The sequence below is a fragment of the Dromaius novaehollandiae genome, chromosome 2 (assembly GCF_036370855.1).
Source record: "Dromaius novaehollandiae isolate bDroNov1 chromosome 2, bDroNov1.hap1, whole genome shotgun sequence".
In the NCBI taxonomy this organism is placed as follows: Eukaryota; Metazoa; Chordata; class Aves; order Casuariiformes; family Dromaiidae; genus Dromaius; species Dromaius novaehollandiae.
In genome coordinates this window covers 27,470,715-27,494,708 of record NC_088099.1, presented here as the reverse complement: position 1 = coordinate 27,494,708, position 23,994 = coordinate 27,470,715, and the positions used below count along the sequence as shown (strand labels likewise).

The following is a 23,994-nucleotide window of genomic DNA, read 5'->3' as shown; positions in this document are numbered from 1 at the left end:
GTGCTTGTCACACTTTATCACTTCATTTATAAATCACATATAAAGACTTAATATGCTATTTCCAAACATTATAAGCAAGTTACAGACATGAATACTGAGTTATGAACACCTTATGTAAGGCTATTTGGATTTCTTTTTATTTTATAGAAAATATAAGTGAAAATGAAAAACAAGCCCCTTAACAATGAATTACAATTACAATCCTAATAGGGAGATGTATCTTTTTAGGCCGATATTTATAAATCCATATTTCTTAGAAAAAAATGAAAGAAGAGTAATGGGAGAAAAAGAAAGATGACATACAGTATGCAAGTATTGCAAAGAAATTATTTTGATGCAGCAGTGCCACCAAACATTACTATTTTCTTGGGTAGCATATAAGAAAAAATGTAAATAAAATCATACACATATGAGAGACTCAGCCCAGCCGAAGAAAAAGACATTTTGCTGTTTCTTTCTGGATGCAGTTTCACTCTCTGGTTCTGAATTTAGCTACTGCAAAGACTGTTTTTCACCTTAACTCTACTTCACCAACTGTGTTTGAACAGGATATTACTCCTAATACAGCCCTAGTTCAAATTTGTAGCACTCATGAAGAACGTTTTCTCAGAATCTGTCTATTTTCTATAAATTTTACAACTTCTCAGTTTTGCTGTTTTTAGAATGTAATTCTTTAAGAGACCTCTTTGTCCTGGCAAAGTTAAGAAATGGCACCATCTGTGTACTTCAGATGGTTTTATCATGAACAGAATCTTTAATCAGGTGACAGTAGTGGAAGGGGTACTTCTTCCTTTCTCGAAAGAACTGATTTATTTCCCTGAGCTGATGTAAATCAGGTCTCAGTTCATCAGCAGTGGCAGCTTGCAAACCCATATAATTGCTGAGTTTCAGATAAAATTCCATGGAGATTTGCCTCATACTGCCTGGTTCGAATGACAATTTTGCAGTTTGTTTCTTCTCCTTTTCCTTCTCCTCCATTTTCTACATGCAAATAATGCTTTAGCTGAAATTTTGGATAGACTGTTCAAAGTAATTAGCAAATATTACATAAATTCTAGGGCAGATATCTACATTATACTCATTTTACTCTTCATAATGCTTTTTGAGATATGGGCATTCAGTTGTGACTGTGAAGAAAATAACAACAGCTTCTCAATGTTTATCTTAAAGTTTGGCTGATACAAGACTAGTATCTCAGTTCAACTTTGACAAGCAGAAAAAATAGAAATGTTGCAACTGCTTGGGTTTTACCCATGGCAAAAGGACACACGAGCTGTCATATAGCAATTACATAGGATGTCAGCTGGAGAGCATAGGCTTTCACGTTGACCAGTGTTATTTTATTCTTCCTTCTACACCTTTACCCACCTAGATAACGACTTGTTATATTGCAAAGTCCTGGAAACAAGAGCTTTGGTCTATGTTTATTCAGCTTGTATGATACAAGTGGGTCTTAGTCCAATACTGCATCTCTTAGGCTCTACCAGAACACAAATAGCAAAGGAATCAAGGGGATGATAGCTTGTTACAATTGAAAAAGCCAGTGTAGCTTCTTTAATCCCATGGATGCAACACCTAGAACAGCAAACTCTAAATCGACTCTGTGACATTGTTTGCTTTATGTCTGAGAACTCATAAATCATTGTGGTTTCATCCTGGAAAATAAATTCAATCCAATGGCATAAAGAATGAGTCCTATCTTTAACAAAAGGAGATAAAACTCAGTTCTGACAAAGCATTACAAGAGGTTAAAGTGTATAGTGGACTAGAAATTATCTTTGAATTTGAAATTTGAATCATTCTGAGCACTGAAGATTCAATAATGAAATCTGGAGTTTTGCAGTTCGAGTTGCTCTGTGCTGCAGTAGCTTGTTTGTTGCTTACAAAATAAACCAGATGAAGGGAGGAGAGGCTCAGCTTGGCCCTGAATTTCATTTTTTGACTGCATGTTACAACAAAGACAATCATTGAGAATCCTTCCCTTTTCTAACAGAATGGTAGGGTACTGGTGACCTATCAAAATTAAGGTTGAGGGTTTTTTTCTTTCAGGATCAATTCTTAAAGTTTAACCCAAGCTTAATGAAGTATTGTATTGCATAAATTCATAATGATTGGCTATATTCAGTAGAACTTGCTCTTTTTTTAAAGACAGAGGAAAGTAGTGCTGCATCTGCTCTGTTAACATCTAGTTCAGTCACCCACTCTTGTTGGGGGGAGCATTATTTCCCCTGCAGCGTTATTCAGCCTGTTTCTTCTGCCTCTCCAATCAACTGTCCCACAGCTTGGGCTCCCTAAAATTTACGCTTTTAGTAAATACAGATATTTTCCAGGCCTGTTGGAAAAACAAATGCTGCTGGGGCCAAACTGCTGTTCGTATTCTGGTACCCAAGCAAAGGCCGTGCTGGCGCAGCGCCTCAGAGCCCTGGGAGAGCCACCCCAGCCCGGGGATAACACCCCCGCCAGAAGATGGCGGAAAAGCCGCCCCTCGGCCTGGGGGAGGCCTGAGGCTCGGGGAGGCGGCGCCTCCATCAGGGAGCGCGGCCCCAGCGCTGCCCGCCGCCCTCAGGCGCCAAGACCTGGCGAGGACTGGCCGGGCCAGAGCGCGGCTGCCCTCGGCGGCACCGCCGCCTCACCGCCCTCCCCCCCCCAGAGAAACTACAGTACCCAGAAAGCCCCGCGCGGCGGCCTGCGTTACCCAGCGGGCCGCGCGGCGGCGGAGCGTTGTCGTGGCGCTCGCGGGGTGATTGAGCCGGGTGGCTGAGCGGGAGCTGGGCCGCGACCGCCCCGCCGAGCCCCCCTGCTCGCAGCCGCCGCCGCCGCTCCCCTCCTTCTTCTCCTCCTCCTCCTCCTCCTCCTCCTCCTCCTCTGACAGCCCCGGGCACGGCCATGAGGCGCGCGGGGCTGGGTAAGCGCCGGTCCTCGGCGGCGGGGGCGCCCCTTCAGCCGCCTCCTGCTGCTCAGCGGTTCAGGGGAGAGGGAAGCGGGCGGGAGGCTGGTCGGGAGCGGGCCGGGGCCCAGGAGCTGCGATGAGACCCTGCTCCGCCGCTGGGGACGGTCCTCGTGGCTGAGGCGGGCGGGCAGCCGTGCCGTCCCCCGCGTTGGGCCCTCAGGCTCCCCCTCGCTCCCTCTCCGCCGAGGCGGTGGGTGTTGTGTGGGCGCAGACGTGCAACGCGGCTCGGGATCTGTAAGTGGAATTGTGCGTGTCACCCGGTTTCTGGCTCTCTTCACTTTCTAGAGCTACGTAACTTACGGGACTGCACTTGGATTTCTATTTAATGTTGTTCTTGTGTGATTCTGCTGTGGTTGTAATGCAATGCAAACTCAAGCCATGTTTCCATGGATGGACAGATTTGTTGCTCTTCAGTCAAATCATTTCCAAGTTTTCAGTTGCTTTTTAATTTTAATACTTCTATATGTTTTCCTGGTATGCTTGGAGAAAAAAAAAAAAAAAACTTTTTCAGTTTACTGCAGATATAGTCTGGTGGAAATGCAGAAGTGTTTGAGAGTTCCTGCTGAGTTTTGAGAAGCTTGGGGCCTGTTTTTCAACCTGCAGCCACGTCGATAACTCTGAAAGAAACTTTGAACTCCTACGCTATGTTCTAGCACCTCGTAGGTGCTATTACCTCACTGTAAAGCTCAGGTAGTGTGGTGAAGTTCATGCTGCAGAAGTTGGTGATCAAGTTCTGTTACTTATTCTTAGAAATTTCTCTAAGTCAATGTTTATGGGCTGATGAATGCCACATAGTTAGACCCACAATCTCCGTAATACTGCCCTAAATTTACTTCTCCACTTTTCTGTTGTGTTTTTAATAGGCTATGCGTAAGTTAAAACAAATCTTGGAAATGCAGAGGCTAGACTGAAAGTCAGTCAGCTTGTTATGCTGTTTCTGAAAGTGCGAAATAATGGATGTTTGTGAAAAGAACACAAGAAAAAGAATGTGCCTTTTCCTGATATGTCTCTGGGAATCAATGGCTGAGAGAACAGCCAGAAAGTACATCTTTTACCCCCCCCCCCCCCAAAAAAAAAAAACACTGGAAGGTCAAGAAGAAGACTTAACATCTATTATGACTGTTATCAATTGCAGCAAATTTTACTGCTTGCATGCAGGTTTATTAAATTTTGCATTGCCATGTCAACAATCAGTCTAGAGTAATCCATTTTATTTATTAGGTTAAAAGTAGAAGCTGGGCACTAGTACTTCTGCCATTGTCTCCAGCCACCTTGTGCCTTTTTTGGTCTCCAATTATATTATGGTCGTGTCTATATTACATGTCCTGTTAGTACCGTAATCATTCAGCCATGTCGCAAGATGGTTCATAGAACTACCATGCTGAAATGTCTGCTGTTCCTTTAAACAGTAGTAGCCAAGCTTCTCCTTAGTGTTTTCAATATATATAAGTAGATGTGCCTATTTAAAAGCTTTGGGAGAGTTGTTAATATCTTTTATGTCACAGTCTATATAAGAATCATATAATTATGGTATTTTGGGCTTAAGCTACATGATATATTAACTTATAACCATATTTTAAATCTTAAGTCACTTGATAGGAAATACTGTAGTTAGATGCATTTGTAAAACGAGGACCATGGAAACAACCCCAGCTGTCTAAAATGATTCCTTTTTAGTCAACTTTCTGCACTTGGCATGCATATATTTGATTAAAACAGCTAACAGCAACTCTCCTCCTGCTGTGGTGAAATGGAGACATGCATTTTACCAAGTCTTGCTGAGAATTTGTCATTGAATAAACTTACAGAACAAAATAAAGTTTACAGATGCAAACTGAAAAATTTCCATTACTTAGACTGAAAGAATGGCTTTATAGGTTAATATAAAATGGTACCTATTATCAACGTAGCATCATAATTCTCTCACTTAAGATCTTAATGTAAAGTACCTAAGGTACACAGTGAAACTGGTTAAGAGGTGTAGCTTTATCTGTGAATGTGATTGGTGTCTCTTTCTCTTATCTCTCTTTTCCCTGGAAAAGAAAAAAGGTGTCCAAACAAACAAAACCATAAAGAAGTGTATTGAAGAGGAAATAACCAAAAGCATTCAAAGAATTTTGTGTGGCATTCTAACTAGTTATAATACTAATATTGATTGAATTAATCTGGTAGGATTTTTATGATAAAGGTTGTAACAGTTCTTTTCTGTTTGCCTTTCTCAGTCTTGGACTCTCTTCTTTGGTTGCACTTGTTAGATTTGAGTCACACAGTAACTCTTATCTAGAGGGCACGTAGCTTTCACTTTCTGTCCCAGTGCTGCTGTCCAGGTGCTGTTCTTAGGAGATCTTTGTTAGAAGTTGGAGGAACTGATTCCCTTCTCTTCTGGTTAGTCTGTCTGCCAAGCCAGTTGGATAGCAGTCCTGAGGCTCCATCACCCAGTAAGCAAAGGCACAAGTGGGAGTAGAATTGCAGAATGATGGTAGAAGTGGCACAGTGCTCAGCTGCATAGCAGACTTGACTTCTTGTCTAAGTCTTGTATGTAGAGGAACACATGTAAGGATCACATTATGTCTTCTTCTTCAGATGTGGTTGTGATCAAATGCTTGAAAACTAATGGTTTAAAAATCCAAGCCTGAAGCCTTTGTTAGAGAATAGTCTCAGGAATTACATTTGGAAATGGCAGGTGTGCTTTTCCTTATATGAAGAGCACTTGCTTCAATGGCGTCTTCTGTCTGTAATTGCTGGCTATTATGTTTATAGGTGATGGAGCACCTACTGGTAACTATGGCTATACCAATAGTGGATACAGTGTATATGAAGAAGAAAATGAAAGGTTAACAGAAAGTCTGCGTACAAAAGTCAGTGCCATTAAATCAGTAAGTATATAATTACAGTGTTATCATCACACTCATTGAATTAAATTACATGGACTAGTGAAGCAGTAGACTTAGTTTAGAACATAAATTTAATGCAAAAAAAGAATTACTGTAAGCCAAAATGCACAATACGTTCATTTGTGTAGCTGATTTTTCCTTTAATTAGATTGTAGTTTCAGGTGTCCTTTTTGGCTAATTTTGAGGACAGCTACAGTGTTACATACTGCTCATTGTTCTAGAGAATGAATTGCTGTCCCTGCAGAAAGTGGAAACTTGACTTTAGGTCAATGAGTGATCTGCCAATAGATTGGCTCTGGTTAATTTAAGAATTTGGACTACTTCAGCAGAAGTTGATAAGTCAAAATGATGATGACAAAAACATATGTTGACAAATGTGTAATGTGTAATACAGCTGTCAGAAATAGATGCTAATGTCCTCTGTAAGAGAAGCTTCTTGTTTTAACGATTCTGATTCCTTCCAAAGATTGGTTTATATTTGCTTGGAAGGAGTTCTCAAAGTCTAACTGAAAGGCAGCTCTGTGATAATTTTTTTTAAGCAACAGTTTGTAAGATTAGCAGTAGGTGCTGTTTCTATAGATGTACAAGCCAATGAATTTTATAGACCTAAACTCATTCTAATTCCTACTGCTAATACTCTGGCTTAAAAGTAATTCATTAGTCTCACATAGAAATTAAAACCTTTAGATTATATTATCCACCTAAATGATATAGAATAAGGAGACGAAAGGAAAAGCCTTGGCCTTTGTTATAGTATTTCTTTTTGCTCCTTTTTCCCTAGCGTGTTCTGTTCCAAAGAAGTTGCATTGCAGTTGATAGTGCTCCATGAGTAGCATGTGTGCTCTTCCTGCAGTTGCGTCTTCTACTGCAATGGAATGACCTTGCATTATGGAATTGTCTTGAAATTATCTACCTAGAAGCCTCATGTAGAATGAGTTTTAGTCTTGACTTGATTGTAGAATGCTGTGAAATGCCTGTAGCATGTTCCCTTTCCCGATTACCCCCCCCCCCCACGCACACACCCAGGAGTTGCAGGAGTTGCAGGAGTTGCATTGCTTGCAGCCAGTCTCGTACCTTCTGTATTCTGACCCTGACCTGCTGAACTGCCTTTCTGGCTTGACCTTGGACCTGTTTCATCTCTATGAACTTGCTGGGTGATCTGGACTGTGACTGACCCTGGTTACTATCTCTGGACTGACCCTGACTTGCTTTGCTGGCTCCTTGTCCTGCTGTGCTCCTGGCTTGCCTTCCCTTGAGGAACAGCTTGCACTTGCTGCTTCCTAATGCAAAGCAGGGAAGGAATAGGCAAGTTCACAGAAGAAATCCTGTTGATAGTGCAGCAGCAACTTGTCAAGAGAGCTATGTTAGCAGGTTACAGGTGTCAGCGCTAGCAACACTGAGTCAAAAAGAGTGCTCTTGAATCTCTGTACAATGTGCCAGTAGTTTAACAGTTGTTCCAGAAAATAGATTATTGTTACTCAGACTTGAAAGACTTGAAGTTTTTGAAAGTTTATGTAATACTTCTAATAAGGAATTTTCAGTTCAAGGAGAAAAAGGGAGGAAAAGCATTGAATATCTTCTGTAACTGTCTAGACTCATATAGTCAAATGATGAATTTTTATGTTCTTAAGGATTATTAACAGAATATTGTTCATCCAGTTTTCATAACTTCTGGTTCAATTTTTTGAAAATATTACATATTTTGTCCACATTTTACCTGGGAAAATACTAGTTTGACTAGTGATGTCAAGTGTTTTTAGAATGGATTCTCTAACCTGGTTATGTGTAAGTGATAACTTAATGCTTTCTTTTAATAGCTTTCCATTGAAATTGGAACGGAAGTTAAAAATCAAAATAAAATGTTATCAGAAATGGTAAGTGTTCAGTTACTACTGACTTTTTAATCCTTCCTCGTATTTAAACAAAGTTAATGTAAAATGTTCCTTCTTTTAGTATAAACATTCGTACAAAAATATTGACAACTTATTGTTCATGAAATGTGACCAGCTCAGCAGCAAGATTTCTGTTCACAGATAATGATGTGCAAGTGTGGTATTCCAAGGAGCAGCTAACGTCGTTATGTTGTTTGTTTTGTATCAGCAAGCATACAGTATTATAAAAGGCAGTTCTGTATTAATTGGACTTAATAATAGAAGAAGGAAACAAAAAAGGGAAGAAAAACAAACAAAAAAGGAAGTCACAAATGCATTTTTTGCCTAAAAGTGAATTTGTTTGTTGGGGGGGGGGGGGGGGGGGAAGGGAAAGAACATCCCTGGATCAATGGGCTAAACTTCTTCCTTGTTAATTTTCAGAAGACTTGGAAAAACAGAAAGACATCACTTAACAATGAGGGTGCTTTGTTTTCTCATAGTAACTTGATTTTGCTTTGTTTTTTAAATGTAGGATAATGACTTTGACTCTACGGGCGGACTTCTAGGTGCAACTATGGGCAGACTGAGAACACTCTCCAGAGGGAGCCAGACAAAACTATTATGCTACATGATGCTTTTCTCATTGTTTGTTTTTTTTGTAATATACTGGATTATTAAACTGAGGTGATGAAAGTTATCTTCAGTTTAATTGGTGTAATTTCAACCATAAAACAGTGTGAATTAATACTGTGATCTAAACTGGCATATTCTGTTAAAACATGATATTGCTGATATACATTTTTCTTAATGTATTAGAATTTTTCCCATCAACCCCTGTTTTAGGTAGATTATTTGTAAATATGCAGAAATCACTAGCACGCTAGGTTGCCTTTTTTAGGGAAGAATATTTTTTTAGAGTTAGAAAATCCTCCAAAACAAAGATTGTTCAGATGTGAAGAATCACAGAACTACAGAGCTTTCTTTTTGATTCTACTTTTCATTTGGGACCATGCTCTAAATTAGAGCTCCAGTTTCAGGCATATAGTAATTTTGGGGTTACAGAAGCACAAAGAATACTTGGATATTACTGAATTGAATTTTTTTTATGGATTTCTAAAGGATTGGCCTGAAGCTAACAAATATAAAAATGATCCCCCAGAAACTATTTTTGATGCCCAAAGGGATGAGGGCTAATAGTCTACAGATTTTGGAAGCTTAAAATTTGTGTTTTAGGGAGAAGCTGTGTAAAACTGGATTTTTTTTTAATGTGGCTAAGAAATGCTTAGACATTGCTTTAAGCAAATACCTTTGGTCATTCAGATCAACCAATATGGACACAATACAAATGTTTTCCATATGCTTTATATTTATAGTATCTGAAATTTACTGATTCCATTGAATCACTAGAACTTTTACTAGTAGTATGTTCACTTTTCCATCAATAATGATCTCTAAAGCTGCATGATATCTGAAATGTGAGGTCAGATATTTTGACTTTTATATTGAGGTGTATAATGATGCACCTGTTGAAGGTGCTGTCATGTTAACCTTTTTTTTTTTTTATGACTTAGCTTTGGCTCACCAAATAGTTTCTTATACTTGAAGCTATTACATTGCTGAGTTCAGTGTTTACAGAATCAAGTTTCCTAGCAATTGAAACTGTATCTAAATTTTTTTGAATAACTTTTCTAGAAGTACTGTATAGGGTGTTGCCCTGAATAACTTAATTACAAACTGATAAATAAAGCATTCTGTAGTACTCTAGCTGGTATGTAGTTTGCTTATACACATTCTTTTCTAATGCAGAATATCAAGCTCGTTTTGGAAATGTTGCTGCATGTAAGGAGTTAGAATTGTGAGAGGATCACAATTAAAATAAGAAATGGAGGTGTATGCTACCTGGTTCTTTCATGTTAGATTTCATATATTAACAAAAATATGGCAGATAAATCATGTGTCTGATACAATACATTTATCCTGAATGTGTAAAAGTAAATAAAGTGCAAGTATTTCTAGCTGATTTAATCTTTGACTATTAAAAAGTCTAGAAAACTTCTGCGAAAAAACAGAAAATCTGAATATTAACTCCAGAATAATGCATGTTCTTCATTTAAGAATTACTGGGCTTGTTAAGCAAGTATAATGTTCCCAAACCCAAGCCATAGGATGTAACTTGCCATCCAAAATTGATGTACTTTTATAATTTTAATGAGACTGTGGAGTGGAAGGTACCTAGTAAATGAGATAATTATTGACATAACTCTCTGACAACCACACTCCCTGACAGTTGGTTATCTTCTAGAAGTATATTTAGTCTTTCATCTCACATCAGCTTTTTTTGCTTTGTGGCTCTCAAACATGATGCCTGAACAATTTCTAGACATTATTTTTTTCTGAGTAACCAAGCTATTTTACTAGTAAATTGAAATAGTTTTTAACTATCAATATTAAGTAGAAAATGCATAGATACAATTAGTTACATGGCTCACATGCTTACCTTTGCTGTTAAGAATATGCTATTGGGGCCCTTAAGTCTTGACAGAACACATTCATAAAGTCCCTTACCTGTCCTTCAGGTCATGTGTAAAGTAAACAGGATTTCAGTTTTAAATCTAAAACCAGATTAAAAGGTAATTTGTGCACGGTAGGTGATCTTCCATGTTTTCTGAAAGAATACCTTGTTTTTACATTCCAGTCACTATTTTTTTTTCCAACCTGCCTCAGTAGTGGGATGGGAGGGGTGCAGATGGAAAAGGAATGGTAAAAATCTTACATCTCTCTCTTCCTTTCTCTGTTTCCTCATTTAAAGATGGGTGTCTTTTTTTTTTTTTTTTTTTTTGTCTTAAATCTATCTAGACAGTACCTAAGTTGGGGAGGGGGGGAGAGTGGGAGGAAGAAAGTTTAAGCACAAGAAGTATATTGAACTCTTCAAACAGTTTTTTTGTTTTTTTTGTTTTTTTTTTACATCTGTATTTTTTAAGGATGGATATGACTCTAAATAACTTGTTTGTTAGAAGAGGCACAAGGACTTTTTAATGAAATGGAAATAACTTTTTTAGGCTGTTTTAAATGGGAACATGAACTTTTTGAACTGAGAGGCAGATGAGTGAACGTTAACGTATTCAAAACTTTGTTTCACATTTCTGTACATCTTTCTTTATTTTACATTGTAAGTAAGTATAGGATATAAAATGTTTCAGTTCACTTCCAGGGAAAGGTTAATTTTCAGCATAAAATCTGAAAAATCCTACAAGTTTTCTTAAAACAGTTAACTTGTGTAAAAATGGAACTGTCTTAAGAATATTTCATTAAGAAAAGGGAAATGGCCATTGAGGGGAACCATGCATTGCAGCCTCAGAATTTTCTTCTGGAACTGCTTTTGGTTTTGTGGTCACTTTCTGGTAGAAAACTATTACTCTAAAAGTCTTTAGCATTCACAAATAGTAGTTAGCAAGATTTCAAGGTGTTATAATATGGCCTTGTAGAGTAAAATATACTATACACGGGATGTTACAGAAAAAGTCTTACAAAGTTGTGGTTTATTGTATCAGTTGCAGGAGAATGCTGCACTATGCTTGTTCTTATTTTTTCAAATTTTTACACAATTTTAACACTATATTTATATATTGTTTCTCAATTTAATGTAACTTGGGTTCTTCCTAGCAGCTATACAGATATTTCAATACAAAAGGAAATGTCATCTTTTAAATATTAAACTGTTAACCTTATAGTACCATGGGAATTCCTTAGAAAATGCTTAACCGCTATTGTTTGGTTGTAAGGACAATTCTAATGAAGTTTTTTTTGCAGGAAGACAGGCTGTATCTTCTGACTTGAAAAGCTATTTTAGGAAGAGTTGCTGATGTTGGCTTTGAATGTATGGCTGATACACAAGTAAATGTAAAGAATAAGATTTAACTAAGAACAAGTTAAGAATGGATGCTTATGATTGTGAATGTATATTTCAGTGAGATATTTTGTGTGACACGTCATGCTAATTTTGAAAATATTTTACTTATTACACACTTCTGCTTTAAGGCAATTGCAGCATATAATATAAATTGCACCATCTCTCATAAGTTTAAGTAATGACAAGCAACTTTGTTATTAACATGTTTAGCTTTAATTTTTTCGTTAATGATTACAGACAAAACATGATAATCTTACTGAGGAAATTCAGGCCTCTAAAAGCTTGATTTAACTTAATTAAAATACGATTAAACAGTTGTTTGTAGACTTCAAAAACAAAAGTCAGCTCTCACTCCCACCACCAAATGTCAATGACGGAGGATAGTACAAGTCAAAGTGAACAAACTGAAGATCACAGTTCCCTATGCTATTATCTTATAGGGAAATTTGGCATTTTGACTCAGTTCTGTTGAAGGAACTCAATTTGACAAATACTTGCTAAAAGTGAAAACTATGGAAGGTACAGTTAATTGAGAGCAAAATTACTGTTCCCGTATTTGACTATGGAAGGGAATAATTTGTGCCATAATACTTTGCTTTCAAGATCAATAATTTAGTATAAAAATTTGTTTAGACTACTAGGTGAATTTTCACTGTAGACGTATGTTTAATTGGTGGCTTAGATACTCTGAAGTGTAGGTATACAGTAATATGTATACCTAAAGAAGATGACAAGTGCTTAGTATGGGTGGTTAGTATGGATCACTAGACCACTCATAGCAGTAACCACTCTGCTAAATGAAAAAAATCTTGCAGTAGGCCATACGCTTTCAGACTGCTCATCAACATAAATTTGATATTGGAGAATGTGTAGAACAAGCAATATTGGTCAAAGACTGTGACGAGCATTTCATTGGCAAAGTTACTAGTAAGTTTTCTCCTTATTTTACCGTTGAAATGTGTGTTGCCCTGTTACCTTTGGTATGTAGTAAAAGCCATGCTCTTGAGTTCTTAAATTTTCAAGAAAAGAGAGAGATGCTACTTCTTTGGAAGGGTTTCCATGTATTTGCATATGATAGAAAGCATGGTTTCATCTGTACCACCTCCTATTGACATTAATCTCAAGTCTCTGTAGAAACAGAAAGGACAAATTAATACATTTGCATACTATATTGATAGAACAAATACAGATTTGTTGTTCTATGCATTTAACGTGGAGCCGCTTTTATTACATTGAAACTTCTTGTTTACAGAGGCACATACACTGTATACAGGTGTTATCAGCACTGTAAATATCATTCTGTGTAGTAGGACATTGCTAGTTCAATATCAGAAAGCTTAAGATATAATTTGGCATGTTCAGTTTTCAGATTCTTTCAAAAATAACCTTAACTTGGCCTACTACTATATTTAAGACTTTTCTCAGTATATTATTGGCCCTGGCTAAGCCCAGCAAGAGCTCCTGCAGCTGAACTCTGAAGAGACTTCTATTTAGGTCCTATCACTTTGGATTGGCATCACTGGCTCTTGCCATGGTTTTCTGGCACAGTTGTTGGACTGCTTGCTTGAGTTACCTATGTATTACATACTTATGCCAGTTGTTTGCAGAACGCCTCATCTGCTACACCTCTTCTTGCTGAGATGGTCTGTAATGCCTCTCGCAACATCTCTAGTGGTCCCTTGCAGTTGGATTTTAAGAATGGAGGGAGAGTTTGGGGAGCAAGCAGCGAAAAGTGTTGCAGCACTAAACTGTGCTCAACTGTGTGGTAAAGAGTTGTCCCTCACTCCATAAGGCAATGTAGAATTACATGTTCTTTGACGGAGAAGCATCCTGGTCTCCCTAATAGGTATGTGAGATCCGGCAAAACTTTACTATAAATCCTTATCAGTATTACACATCTCTGCTTTTAAAAGCAAAGGCTGTTCCAAGCCTATTTAATTTTGATTTGATGGTTCTAACAGGACTCATTTAAAAGCTGCCATTTATATTGCAGAGTCATCCCTAACAGTATTGCCCAAGTTCCCTGTGCTATCCAGATTACAAACTACTGTGCACCTTAGGCAATTTTCTTCACAAACTTCATTCTCTGGGTGGAACCTCCCCCGCCCCAAACAAAATGGTTCTAAACTACCACGCTAATTCAATAGCCTGAAAATTCCCTACCTTCCTATGGGCTTTGTTGAAGGCAACAGAGCTAGGACAACAATATGTTATTTGTTCTTTGTGCTGTGGTACTCTCTGCTTTTTCAAGCTTTAGAAACCCCCTGGCAATGGTTAGCATCTTGCATCTTCACAGCACTGTATCAACAGAAAGTAATTAATCCTCAAAACTCCTCTGTAATGCAGATAAAAACCCTCAATTTGCAGCAGGAATCTTGGACACATGCAGCTTGTTTATATGAAGTTATAAATAGGCAGTGGTAAGATCTGGCTTTAGTGCTGTGTGACAGCTATGTCAGACTATTTAATAGCCATTATATAAATATATTTGTGTTTATATTAAAAAATGAGTGGTGTGTGGGTGTGTCTTTATAGAATTGCTGATGATTTTATTTTTGTCTCTATGGGTAAGAAAAGGAATATTGCCTCCAGGACTGACAAACAGGCAACCAATACAAATCTCTTCCCTGTGGAGAAAGGACAGAATGTTTTACCTAGTTTAAGAGGATCAAGATGACAAAAGACTTGAATGATACTAGTCTGGGAGCCCTCTTTTGGGAAACAGAATCACTGTCAACATAAGGAAACAAGAACACAGAACTAACTATCCTGCCAGAAATTCTATGAGGAAGCTGGGGAAGATGACACAGGAAGGTAAGCTTGTATATAAACTATTTATTTTAAGTTTATGGTTTGATCATTAATACTATATCAAAAATACGTGTGTGTGTGTGTGTGTGTGTGTGTGTGTATATATATATATATATATATATATATATATATATATATATATATATATATATATAAAAATTTGTTGTTTCAGACAGGCTTCCTCTGGAATGCTTTTGTTCTGAAAAAGCAATGCTTTGCTGTCTGATTACTCAGTAGTCTTGTCATTGCCCCCACGACAGAACTACATGTTTTGAAATATCTTCAACTTCGCTGAGGTGATCACTGACCTATATGGTTCACCATTATCGAGGGGGCAGAGGATCGTGGGGTCCAGTTCTTTGTAAGGCAAAGGAATCCTTTTAGGCCTTAGTGGGGTAGTTTTGAGAAGACTACACTGTGGCAGCTGGGGTGCTATACAATATATTGTCAAGAGCCCATTGAGGAGTAAGTCTGTAACACACTGAACAGTTAAGGAAGGTATAATTTTGAGGAATTGAACTTCTAGCCATTTGCTGAACTCTCTTTTCCTGAGAAAATAGAGGTGGGGATGAGAATGCTCAAGCAGTTTGCCTGAAGAAAAAGATAACATTCTAACTCTTTTATTCTGTTCCTTCCCAAATACTCCCTGAAAATAGCTGCTTCTCATTCAGGAGATCCAATGCACCTGAAACATCAACTTTAGATGATAAGATTTATTCTGCTCAACAAAGTCAAGAGATATAAACGTTAAGAAGCAATCACTTTTTCACAGATGAAGAAAATATTCATGTCTTCAGTGCTGAATTTAAGAATTATGAGGGAAGGTGAGGAGCCCTTTCTGCCCACCAAACTCAAGCCACTTTATCAACAGTTTCTGATTAGGTAGCAAAGGGACAAAAAGGACCTTCCAAGTTGTCAGTTGAAGTGCCCCATCTCCATAGGTACCACAACGTATAACCTCCTTCAGAAATTTTTCAAGCACTACTTTAAGGGAGTTGTGGGTTTTTTTCCACTCATCTTTCACTATTCTAATTTGAAGGCTGTCACATAACAAACTTACTCTAACGATTAAGAACCCTCTAATTTACAGCCTAAGCATGTTCCTAGCTAGTATAATCCACTTATTCTGATGCCAGTTTAACTGGCATCCTTCAGTTCAACTCTCCTCTTTCGACTGGTATTTACCCCTTTGCTGTACCCATAGACAGCAATTTAGCCTTTGTTTTTCAACAGCCAAGCTCTCTCTTTTACCTTGTCTGTAAACCTTTTGGTCATCCTAAAAGTCAGGGCTGGTACTTGTTCTGGTCGGAGTTCTTCCTTCAGTGTAATTTCACTAGGTATAAAGTAGGAACATGAACCTAACCCTCAGTGAACACAGAGTCAGTGAGCATCAGTAAAGTTTTTGAATTTGTAAAATGCTATATAAGCACAGAGACTGCAGTTACCACCACCACATAAACCACTCTCTTCAGCCTCAAGCCAGTAAAAAGTTACAGCATCTTGTAGCTCTGCATCCTACTACTGTTTACTGCCTACAATCAAGGATCTGCCTCTGCTCAGGTAGCCACTCTACATTTTCTTCTTGAAAGCCATATGGTATTATGATCTGAAAAGCCCTTTCTATTCACAAACACTGTGAAGGAGGCTGCTGCACTATCTTCACATAACTTTAAAGGCCTGAGAAAATACATGAAGTCTTTATCTTCCCCTTTTCTGGCAGGGATTGTTGGAATTACTAGTGCCCCTTTGATGTGGGGAAGAAACTGAGAACTCTTGAGAGTGAGTTTTGGCTAATGCAGCTGTGTGGGTTCTATTTCTCTGCATCAATCTAGCATTGACTTCATGGCAGTGATTTGTCAGGGATTGTTTCCTGCTTCCCTGGTTGGGAGGGCATTGGTACTGTGTCTCCCTAAATCCTAACAATTTTTTTAGCTCAGAATAGCACTGTTTTCAAAAAGTGCTGCTTCCTTTCAGTGCAACGTACACTTGATTACAAAAGGCTAACACTTTTTTTGCACATTATCTTGTTAAAATTGTACTAGTGGCAAGATTTTCTCCACAAAATGTACTGATATACCCTCAAGGTCAATATCTTGTGGTCTCTTTCATTTTCAGAGTCAGCTAGATTGTTTATAGGCCATCAAAATTAAACATAATCTAAAAAAGCCTTTAATCTAGAGGGAGAAGATGGATCTGATATTACATAGTATGGTAGGCTCTAGCCAAACTAGCACAGAATAGCTAACCACTGGCTGTGCACAACAATTTTCATGACCTTGCCCATTTTGTCCAATGGGGCTTTGGAAAAAAAACATCTGTGCAGGAGTGGGCACCTGGGCCTGTTCTGGAGCATAGCTCCATTTTAAAGTCACATCATTGTATGGTTACCTACTTTGATTTCCCATATTAGAGCTAGATGTCATGTGCTCCATCTTCTAAAATCCCCTCTCCCCAGTTACCTGGGCATGCAGGACCATGATACAGCAAAGGTAGACTTCCAGAGTTTGCTACACAAGCTTGGGACTAGGCCCTTTTTTCCCCCCTTCCTCTCTTTTTTTTTTTTTTTTTTTTCTTCTGTGTTCTTTCCCCTTACTCCTTGCCCCAAAGAAATCATGAGAGAGCAAACCTTTCTGCCTTCCACATCAAGCCCAGGCCTAGACTCATTCTATTTTAGTCATGCTTTGTAATGAATGAAAGAATAAAAAGATGAAATAATAAAGAATAAATATTTCAATTCATATTTTAAACATTTGAGGAGCATAAAAATAATTTGGAAGGAAATGCATTACTTATTCAACTGAAAAGCTATATGGAAGTTTGATTTTTACTTATCCTTAATTAAAAACAAAAAATTATATTGCAATACCTAGGTGATCATAGAGGGGAAAAATGTTTCCTTCTGTAACTCTATGTATTTGCAGTGCTATTTTTACATTTTCTTTATTTCACATGAGTAGCTGATCAGTATTTTCTACTTTTGCTTTCTTTAACCTTTTACAGTGCAGCAAGGAAAGAAGTCTAGCATTCTTTCTATTATACCCCCACAAGAATAAAACTTGCAAGAATGAGCAGCAGTTAGAAACAGTGTTTATTGCTTGAAATGATCTTAATTAAAAAAAAAAAAACAACCTTTTTTAAGAGGGTAAGGTGACAAATTCTTTCCATTTTCCTGAAAGTGTACATAATTGCTGCTAAAATACATAGATCAGTAGCTGAAATAATAAAAAAAAAATCATGTGATGAAGTTTGAAAAATTGCAGTATACTTGCTACAAAATTTTTCCCTCCCTCTGGTCTCTTGTAACCTGGGGTTTTCATAGAGATGATAAGTTTCTTCAGTAATTGATTTTTCCTAAGTCATGATATCTTTGAGGCATTTGTTTAGGGGTGGGGAGAAAAATAAACAATCACAAACTCCAGTCTGTCTCTCTTCTTTTCCAGAATCATTCCAGGAGGGTAAAGCCTGGAAAGTCCAGTCCACTCCTGTTGATTTACATATTGACTTGTATAAAATATTTCTATTAAAGCTTGTGATATTTGGGCTCAAATCTTTTTCCAAATTCATTCTCCCTCTCAGAATCCCTCCAACTGAACATGAAACATCTAAGCTGTTTTAGGCTGATTTTTATAGTTCTATCTTTAATTACTCCTTTCAGAGAATACTGTACTTTAGAAAAGTCACATGTTTTACAAAGTGTAAAAGACTAATGATTTAAAAACTAGGTTTGTGAATAAAGTAACTTGGCAGATAGTTTTGTGTGGTGCCTGTTTAATGTCTCCCCCCTACCACTGATAAATAACTCCAATTCAAAGACATAATGTACTAACCATGCATTATACTGTGTGGTCTTTGAGGAGTAACAGCCTGACATATGTCACACCCTAACATTTCCTCAGAAAGTTGGTAAGGCTTATGCTGCAAAAATCTTTGAATATTATGACTGAATGTCATGCTGTGCAGTTACAGTAAGTGCTGCTTGCTACTTTACCAACATCACAGTGATGTGAATGGTTACTCAGACTGCTGCATGTAAAAGAAGTATTTTAAGAAAGTTGCCACTTTGCTTATCATTAGAGATTTACAGGTTTCTGTTATAATCCTATTACTGTTTATTTAGGTAATATTCTACTTCACTCTTCCTGGAGCTTATGGTTACTCAGTAATGGAATTTTATTGATTCACAGAAAATGTTAGTGTATGGATATCACAAGTCCTTTAATGTCATTTATTTTAGAGGCAGAAAGATAAGTTTCTTTAACCAGCTGACATAGTTGATACCAATAGGAAAGACTCTGGATTTCTTTTCAGGAAAGAAAAATGTGACTGTACTAGTATGCTTAGAAACTACTCTGGAATTCATACAGAAAAGCCCTGCCCAGAATTATCAATAATATTCTGGGGTAGGAAATCTAAAGAAAAGTCAAAGCTATATAAATGCACATAGATTCATCCCTACACATTACTACTTTGATAGTAAGTGCTTTGAGACAGGACTCATTTTAGTTAGAGTGCCCACTGCATCATCTTTCAGCTTCTGTGTCACCAGGAACCATCAGCTGCTAATAAAAGGTTGTGAAAAAAGTAGATAAGATAAACCATCATATTGACAGCTGGCTTAAAGCCACCATGGAACAGTCTGCACCTTCACTGGAAAATTTCAGGCATCCATGAATCAACAAAGGTTGAAGATCTCTCTGCCCTACCACAACAGTATTTGTGGTATATATATATATATATATATATATATACACACCACATTAGATACATATATATACATTATATACATTATATATATATATATATACACACCACATACCATTATATATATATATATATATAAAATAAAATAATATTAAAAATAGAAAGAATAACTCCTAACTCTGATGAACCGTGCCCTGCAACTCCACTGTCAATGGTTTTGTCACCTGAGAGGGTGGACACTGCATAAAGATGTACTTGAGAACAGAGAACTTAGCTGCTCCATTTGCCAGAAGAGAAAGTGACTGTATGACCTATACTGTTAGACCACATTACCTGTGCTACATGGGTGACACATCAGAGTATGACCTGAGAGTTTGGATCCCCCCCGCAAACAGACAAACTAGGAAAAGGACAGGAGTTAAACATGAGAAAGTATCTCTCTTTCTCTCCCTGTTGTATTGGTTTAAACAGAAGAGACATAGCAGGAAATTATTGACAGGTTTATATGCCACTCTCTGGCATACTGTTTCTACTTTTTTCCTGCTGTTTTCTACTTTTTTTTGGAATAACTTTCATTGCTTCAAACAAATCAACATGCTATAAAGAAATGAGCTTTTTACAAAATTTTTTAATGTTCTGTTCTCACTTTACACAGACACAACATTTATCAAAATTTTGACCTAACTGAAACACTAATTCTGCTAACCTTTGATTAGGTATTGTATTATGGGGGCTGAACTGAAATCTGTTATAGTAAGAAAATGCAAGTTCCATGTTGGTTCCCCTGGAGGAGGGCCTTTTCAGCATGAAATTAAAGAGGAAAAATATCCCATATAAAGTATTTCTCATTTCATATTTTTCTTACATTAGTAAAGGAATTTCCCATATTCACCACTCATTTGCTTACCTGTAAAGTCTGCTCACCAGGACCTCACTGGTGAATCCCATTCCTCCCCAAAATTGAAGACAACTATCAGTCACCTCACGGGCCAGACGACCTGCCTTTAGCTTAGCCATGGAAGCAAGTTTGGTCACATCATTGCCTTCTACATAGAGAGCTACAAAAAAAAAAAAAAAAAAAAAAAACAAAAAAAACAAACAAACAAACAAAAAAAAACCCACAAAAAAACCCAAAAAAACTCTCCAAACCATACAGTTGTACACACAGTCTCTAATCACCACCCATTTCACTGGCAATTGTCTCCCCATGTTCCTTCCTAAAGAACCTGAGAAGGTTCTTTACATTAAGAAGAATACATCTGAGAAGACGGATGTGGAAGCTCACCAAGAGTCCGGTACAGCAGAGAGCGAAGGAGTTCCACCTCTGTTGCTAACTCTGCTAGGCGGAAGTGCACTGCTTGGTTATGCAGTATTGACTGTTCAAAAGCTTTTCTCTGGCGAGTGTAGTCAATAGTTTCTTGTATTATCTTTTCCAGTGGTGTCAGGACTTCAAGAATCAAAGCACAGAACAACACATTGTTTTACTCAGATCTTTTCAACAAAAAGGTAAACATGTTTTATCCCCACATGTTGTACAAACAGTACATCAGGTTTTTTTGAAGTAAATTATTCCGTATGCTCAGATTGGGATGCCTAGTTTAAGTCAATTCTTACAAAATGTCTGTCATTCCTGTGTACCTTAAAGACAGATTTTTTTTAAACCTGACAGATTTTTTTTTTTACACCCCAAACTGACAAAATTCAGAGAGTGAGGGGGGTGGGGAGCAGGGAAGAAAGATAGTAAAGAGAAATACTCCTAATGACAAGTATGAATACTTTATCCTTAGGGCTTTTTATCATTTGGGGCTCTATCAAAAGCTTGTGACAACTCCTGCTTTCCATGCTATGTGTGTTGTAAAGATCTGTTACAATCCCAAAAGAAAGTCTGAAGGCACACAGTCTGCTCATTGAGGAATGCAGTAGAAATATACATTCAAGGAAGCTTTCATATGGTAGAAACCTGTTCAGAGATCAAGGAATGTGAATAGGCTGTTCACTGTGTTTGCATTCTGTGATCCAAAATCCCAATAAAGAAAGGAAGGGAAAAATATTAAGTTTCACAGCCATGTTTAGTAAATCCTAAACTGTGCTTCTTATGGAAACAGAACCAAAGCAGGAGACTGCTGGAAGACAGATGAGAGAGAGAGGAGAAACTCTGCTTTAAAGATGAGTTCACTGCAATTGTTTTGAGCAACCTTAGAGGAACTCTGTTTTAAACATAAAGAAAAAGGAAAAGAGTTTTCTTTCCGAGACAAGCCAGCCCTGAAATGAAGGACTAGGTTATCAGTCTCTTGCAGATTAGCTAGGGTACTGAATCAATGCAGAAGAATTTTGTTTGACAAATGTGGAATCATGGTTGTTATGGCAAGCAGTAGGGAGAGTGGAGAGAATTCACAAATCCATCTGTATGGGAAGAGTCACATTTTCTCATTTGAAAGTATGCATATCCATACATATGAAATTTACAATCTGAAATGCAAAAATTGGAATCCAAAATGCAAAATACAACCAACCCTTGGCTACTACAAAATTCCTTTTCCCATCTACCATGGCTCTTCCAGTTTATCCACATGACAGTGCCTTACAGGATCCCTCTGTGCTTTCAAATTCTCTTTTGCATCATTTTCAAGACCACCTCTGCTTATATTTCTGTACTCATATACAAACTTTGTATCCCACCGGTTCCTCCCCTACACGACCATTTGTCAGCTCTTCCATAGAGCACCATTTTTCACATACTCACCCCACACTCCAGAATGTGATCAGCTTTTCTTGTTCCTTAGTATTTCCCCTCCTTTTACAAGCAACTACCCTCAATGCTTATTTTGCAAAAGAGAATACAGAATAATGTCCTAGTTTCATCTGCATTAACACACTAGTCTGTGCTGCTACCCTACTGCTAGTTCTCTAGACAAGAAAAAGAATTGCTTTTTTGAGGGACAGCTTGTTCAGAGGGAACAACCCTGTTCTTTTGAAGGACCGTGTTACATAATGCTGTAACATGTAAGACACTAATAGGTTTTCCCTTGTACTTCTATGGTCTCCAGCTCGAGAGATGCTATAGAAGGTGGTGTCCAAGAATCTCTTGTCGCTTGCCCTCAACCTGATACCTAGGAAGCATATAGCAGAGTCTGAGCTGCTAGGAGGGAAACTAAACAGTATGTGCTAGTGCTAGGAAAGTAGATGTGAGGTGGGAGGGATAAGGATGAGGGATCCCTCGCTTCATGTCGGTCTGTCAGAGCAAGGCAATGCAGCTTGGCTCACATGGTTCCCAGCAGCCAGCACATGGGAGAGAAGAAATGAGGAATGGCCAAGAAGGGGCAGGAGCAGGACTGACTGGGAAGCAACAAAACATCACCTATTTAGATCCTGACTGCAAGCGGCTGAAGGTCACAAAGGGGATTTGGCCCATCTCTGCTCAGGCTGCCGGCACACATCAGGGCTGGGAGTGGGGAGCCTGAGAGAACTGCGCTCTCAGTGTCTGCCTGTGATTCACTGCCCCCTTCCTGCTCCCATGTCTCAGCTAAACCATTCTCCCTGTTTTGCTGATATTCCTTTAGCTTTCATCACTGTCCTCCTTCTTGTTCCTGGAAGCTGTCATTTGCATGCAGAAATAAACTGGAAATCTTCAAAGGACAGGTATTTAGAGCTATGAACAAAGCTTAACTGTGCAGCAAACAGCAATGACATGCAATATGCCATGAATACTAGGAGTGACAGGAGCCTTGTACAACATAATAGCATACAATACTTTGTTAATCATATAAGTACAGACAGGGAAATGCTATTCTTAAGTTAACAGTGAAGCTCATTTTCTCTCTGAACTTTTATCTTTTTTACTGTACTCATATATTTGTTTCCTCTTTTGTCATATAATCTTTTCCACATCCTCAGGTAATATTGGATCCATCGGTTTTGACTGACAGCACATGCAGGAACTATCATTCTGGAGTGGCCTAAGGACCTTACGGTCCACTAGACATCAGACATCTTGAAGATCTTCAAGTTCAAAGACCTTGAAGTTGCCAAATGTGGAAAAATCTTATCCTTATACTTCCACCCAACTTATATTTTCCCATTTGAACTTTCTGCTCACTGTAAACATAGTTTGTCTTGCTATGTCTCGTCTTAAAATGAAAGGAAATTAAAACATTTTTCTCACAATGTTGCTGATCACTGTCTAGTGAGATGCACAATGGACTACTATCCCCACACTGAACGATCTGTCTCTTAAAGATGTGGGCTATACATGCAAAATGATCTGTCATCCTGCTTACTGGCCATGACTCAATGCTACTCAGAAAAATGAGACTACAGAAGCAGATAGAAGTAATTAGAAAAGTGCCATTCTACTCTCTCATATGCATTAAACTCCCTCTTTGCCCCCAAGTTCAGCAATTCACAAAAAAATTGTTTGCTTTCTCACCACAGCAACATTCTTTTCCTGTGATCTGTTTAACTGGTCCTCAAACTAACTGCATTTACTGAGTCTCACAATGTGGGAAGAGATGTGGCCATTGTTTTCTTTCAGTGAAGCAGAAAACATAGCAATTTTTACGAATATCTTTGATAATGTCATTCAGTAAAAAAAGACCGTATCTGTGACCAAATTTTAATTTGCCAGAATAAGATTCTTGAAAAAATATAAACTTGAATAAAAACTCTTCCAGGAAATTTGTTTTCCATTTGTGTTTTAAATTTGGTTCGCTTAAAATTGATTTAAAAAGAAGGTGAAGGAGGATGGAAACTCCCCACACATATTCTAAGAGTTGGCCACAAAGAAGAAAATTAATAAACAAAGGGAATGCATGTGCTACTTGATACAAAAAAACCCTTTTTTTAAAAAAAAAAACAAAG

General features: G+C 37.9%; 2 protein-coding genes across 3 annotated transcripts in view; one reads left to right on the top strand and one right to left on the bottom strand.

Annotated features, from left to right (window-relative positions):
• The first annotated feature begins 2,692 nt into the window (after positions 1 to 2,692).
• Positions 2,693 to 9,735, top strand: BET1 (Bet1 golgi vesicular membrane trafficking protein). The gene is made up of 4 exons (XM_026098763.2): positions 2,693 to 2,905; positions 5,711 to 5,826; positions 7,662 to 7,718; positions 8,248 to 9,735. Exons 1-4 carry the CDS (start codon positions 2,887 to 2,889, stop codon positions 8,401 to 8,403), a joined length of 348 nt encoding a protein of 115 aa, XP_025954548.1. The 5' UTR covers positions 2,693 to 2,886; the 3' UTR covers positions 8,404 to 9,735.
• A 2,080-nt stretch (positions 9,736 to 11,815) lies between these two features.
• Positions 11,816 to 23,994, bottom strand: part of LOC112982357 (probable acyl-CoA dehydrogenase 6) — an 89,945-nt gene continuing 77,766 nt past the window's right edge. The window contains exons 7-9 of one of the 2 annotated variants that reach the window (XM_064506074.1): positions 20,423 to 20,584; positions 20,045 to 20,195; positions 11,816 to 12,753 (exon numbers count right to left, since the gene is read on the bottom strand). In XM_064506074.1, the coding sequence (XP_064362144.1) occupies positions 12,663 to 12,753; positions 20,045 to 20,195; positions 20,423 to 20,584 (404 nt within the window). In that variant the 3' untranslated portion in view covers positions 11,816 to 12,662. The remainder of the gene's footprint in view (positions 12,754 to 20,044; positions 20,196 to 20,422; positions 20,585 to 23,994) is intronic. The other variant, XM_064506075.1, reaches the window with a different exon arrangement.

Excerpts from the sequence above, each read along its gene's own strand:
- BET1 (XM_026098763.2), top strand. Across the intron at positions 5,827-7,661 it reads AAGTCAGTGCCATTAAATCA|CTTTCCATTGAAATTGGAAC; the intron begins GTAAGTATATAA and ends TTCTTTTAATAG. Across the intron at positions 7,719-8,247 it reads ATAAAATGTTATCAGAAATG|GATAATGACTTTGACTCTAC; the intron begins GTAAGTGTTCAG and ends TTTTAAATGTAG.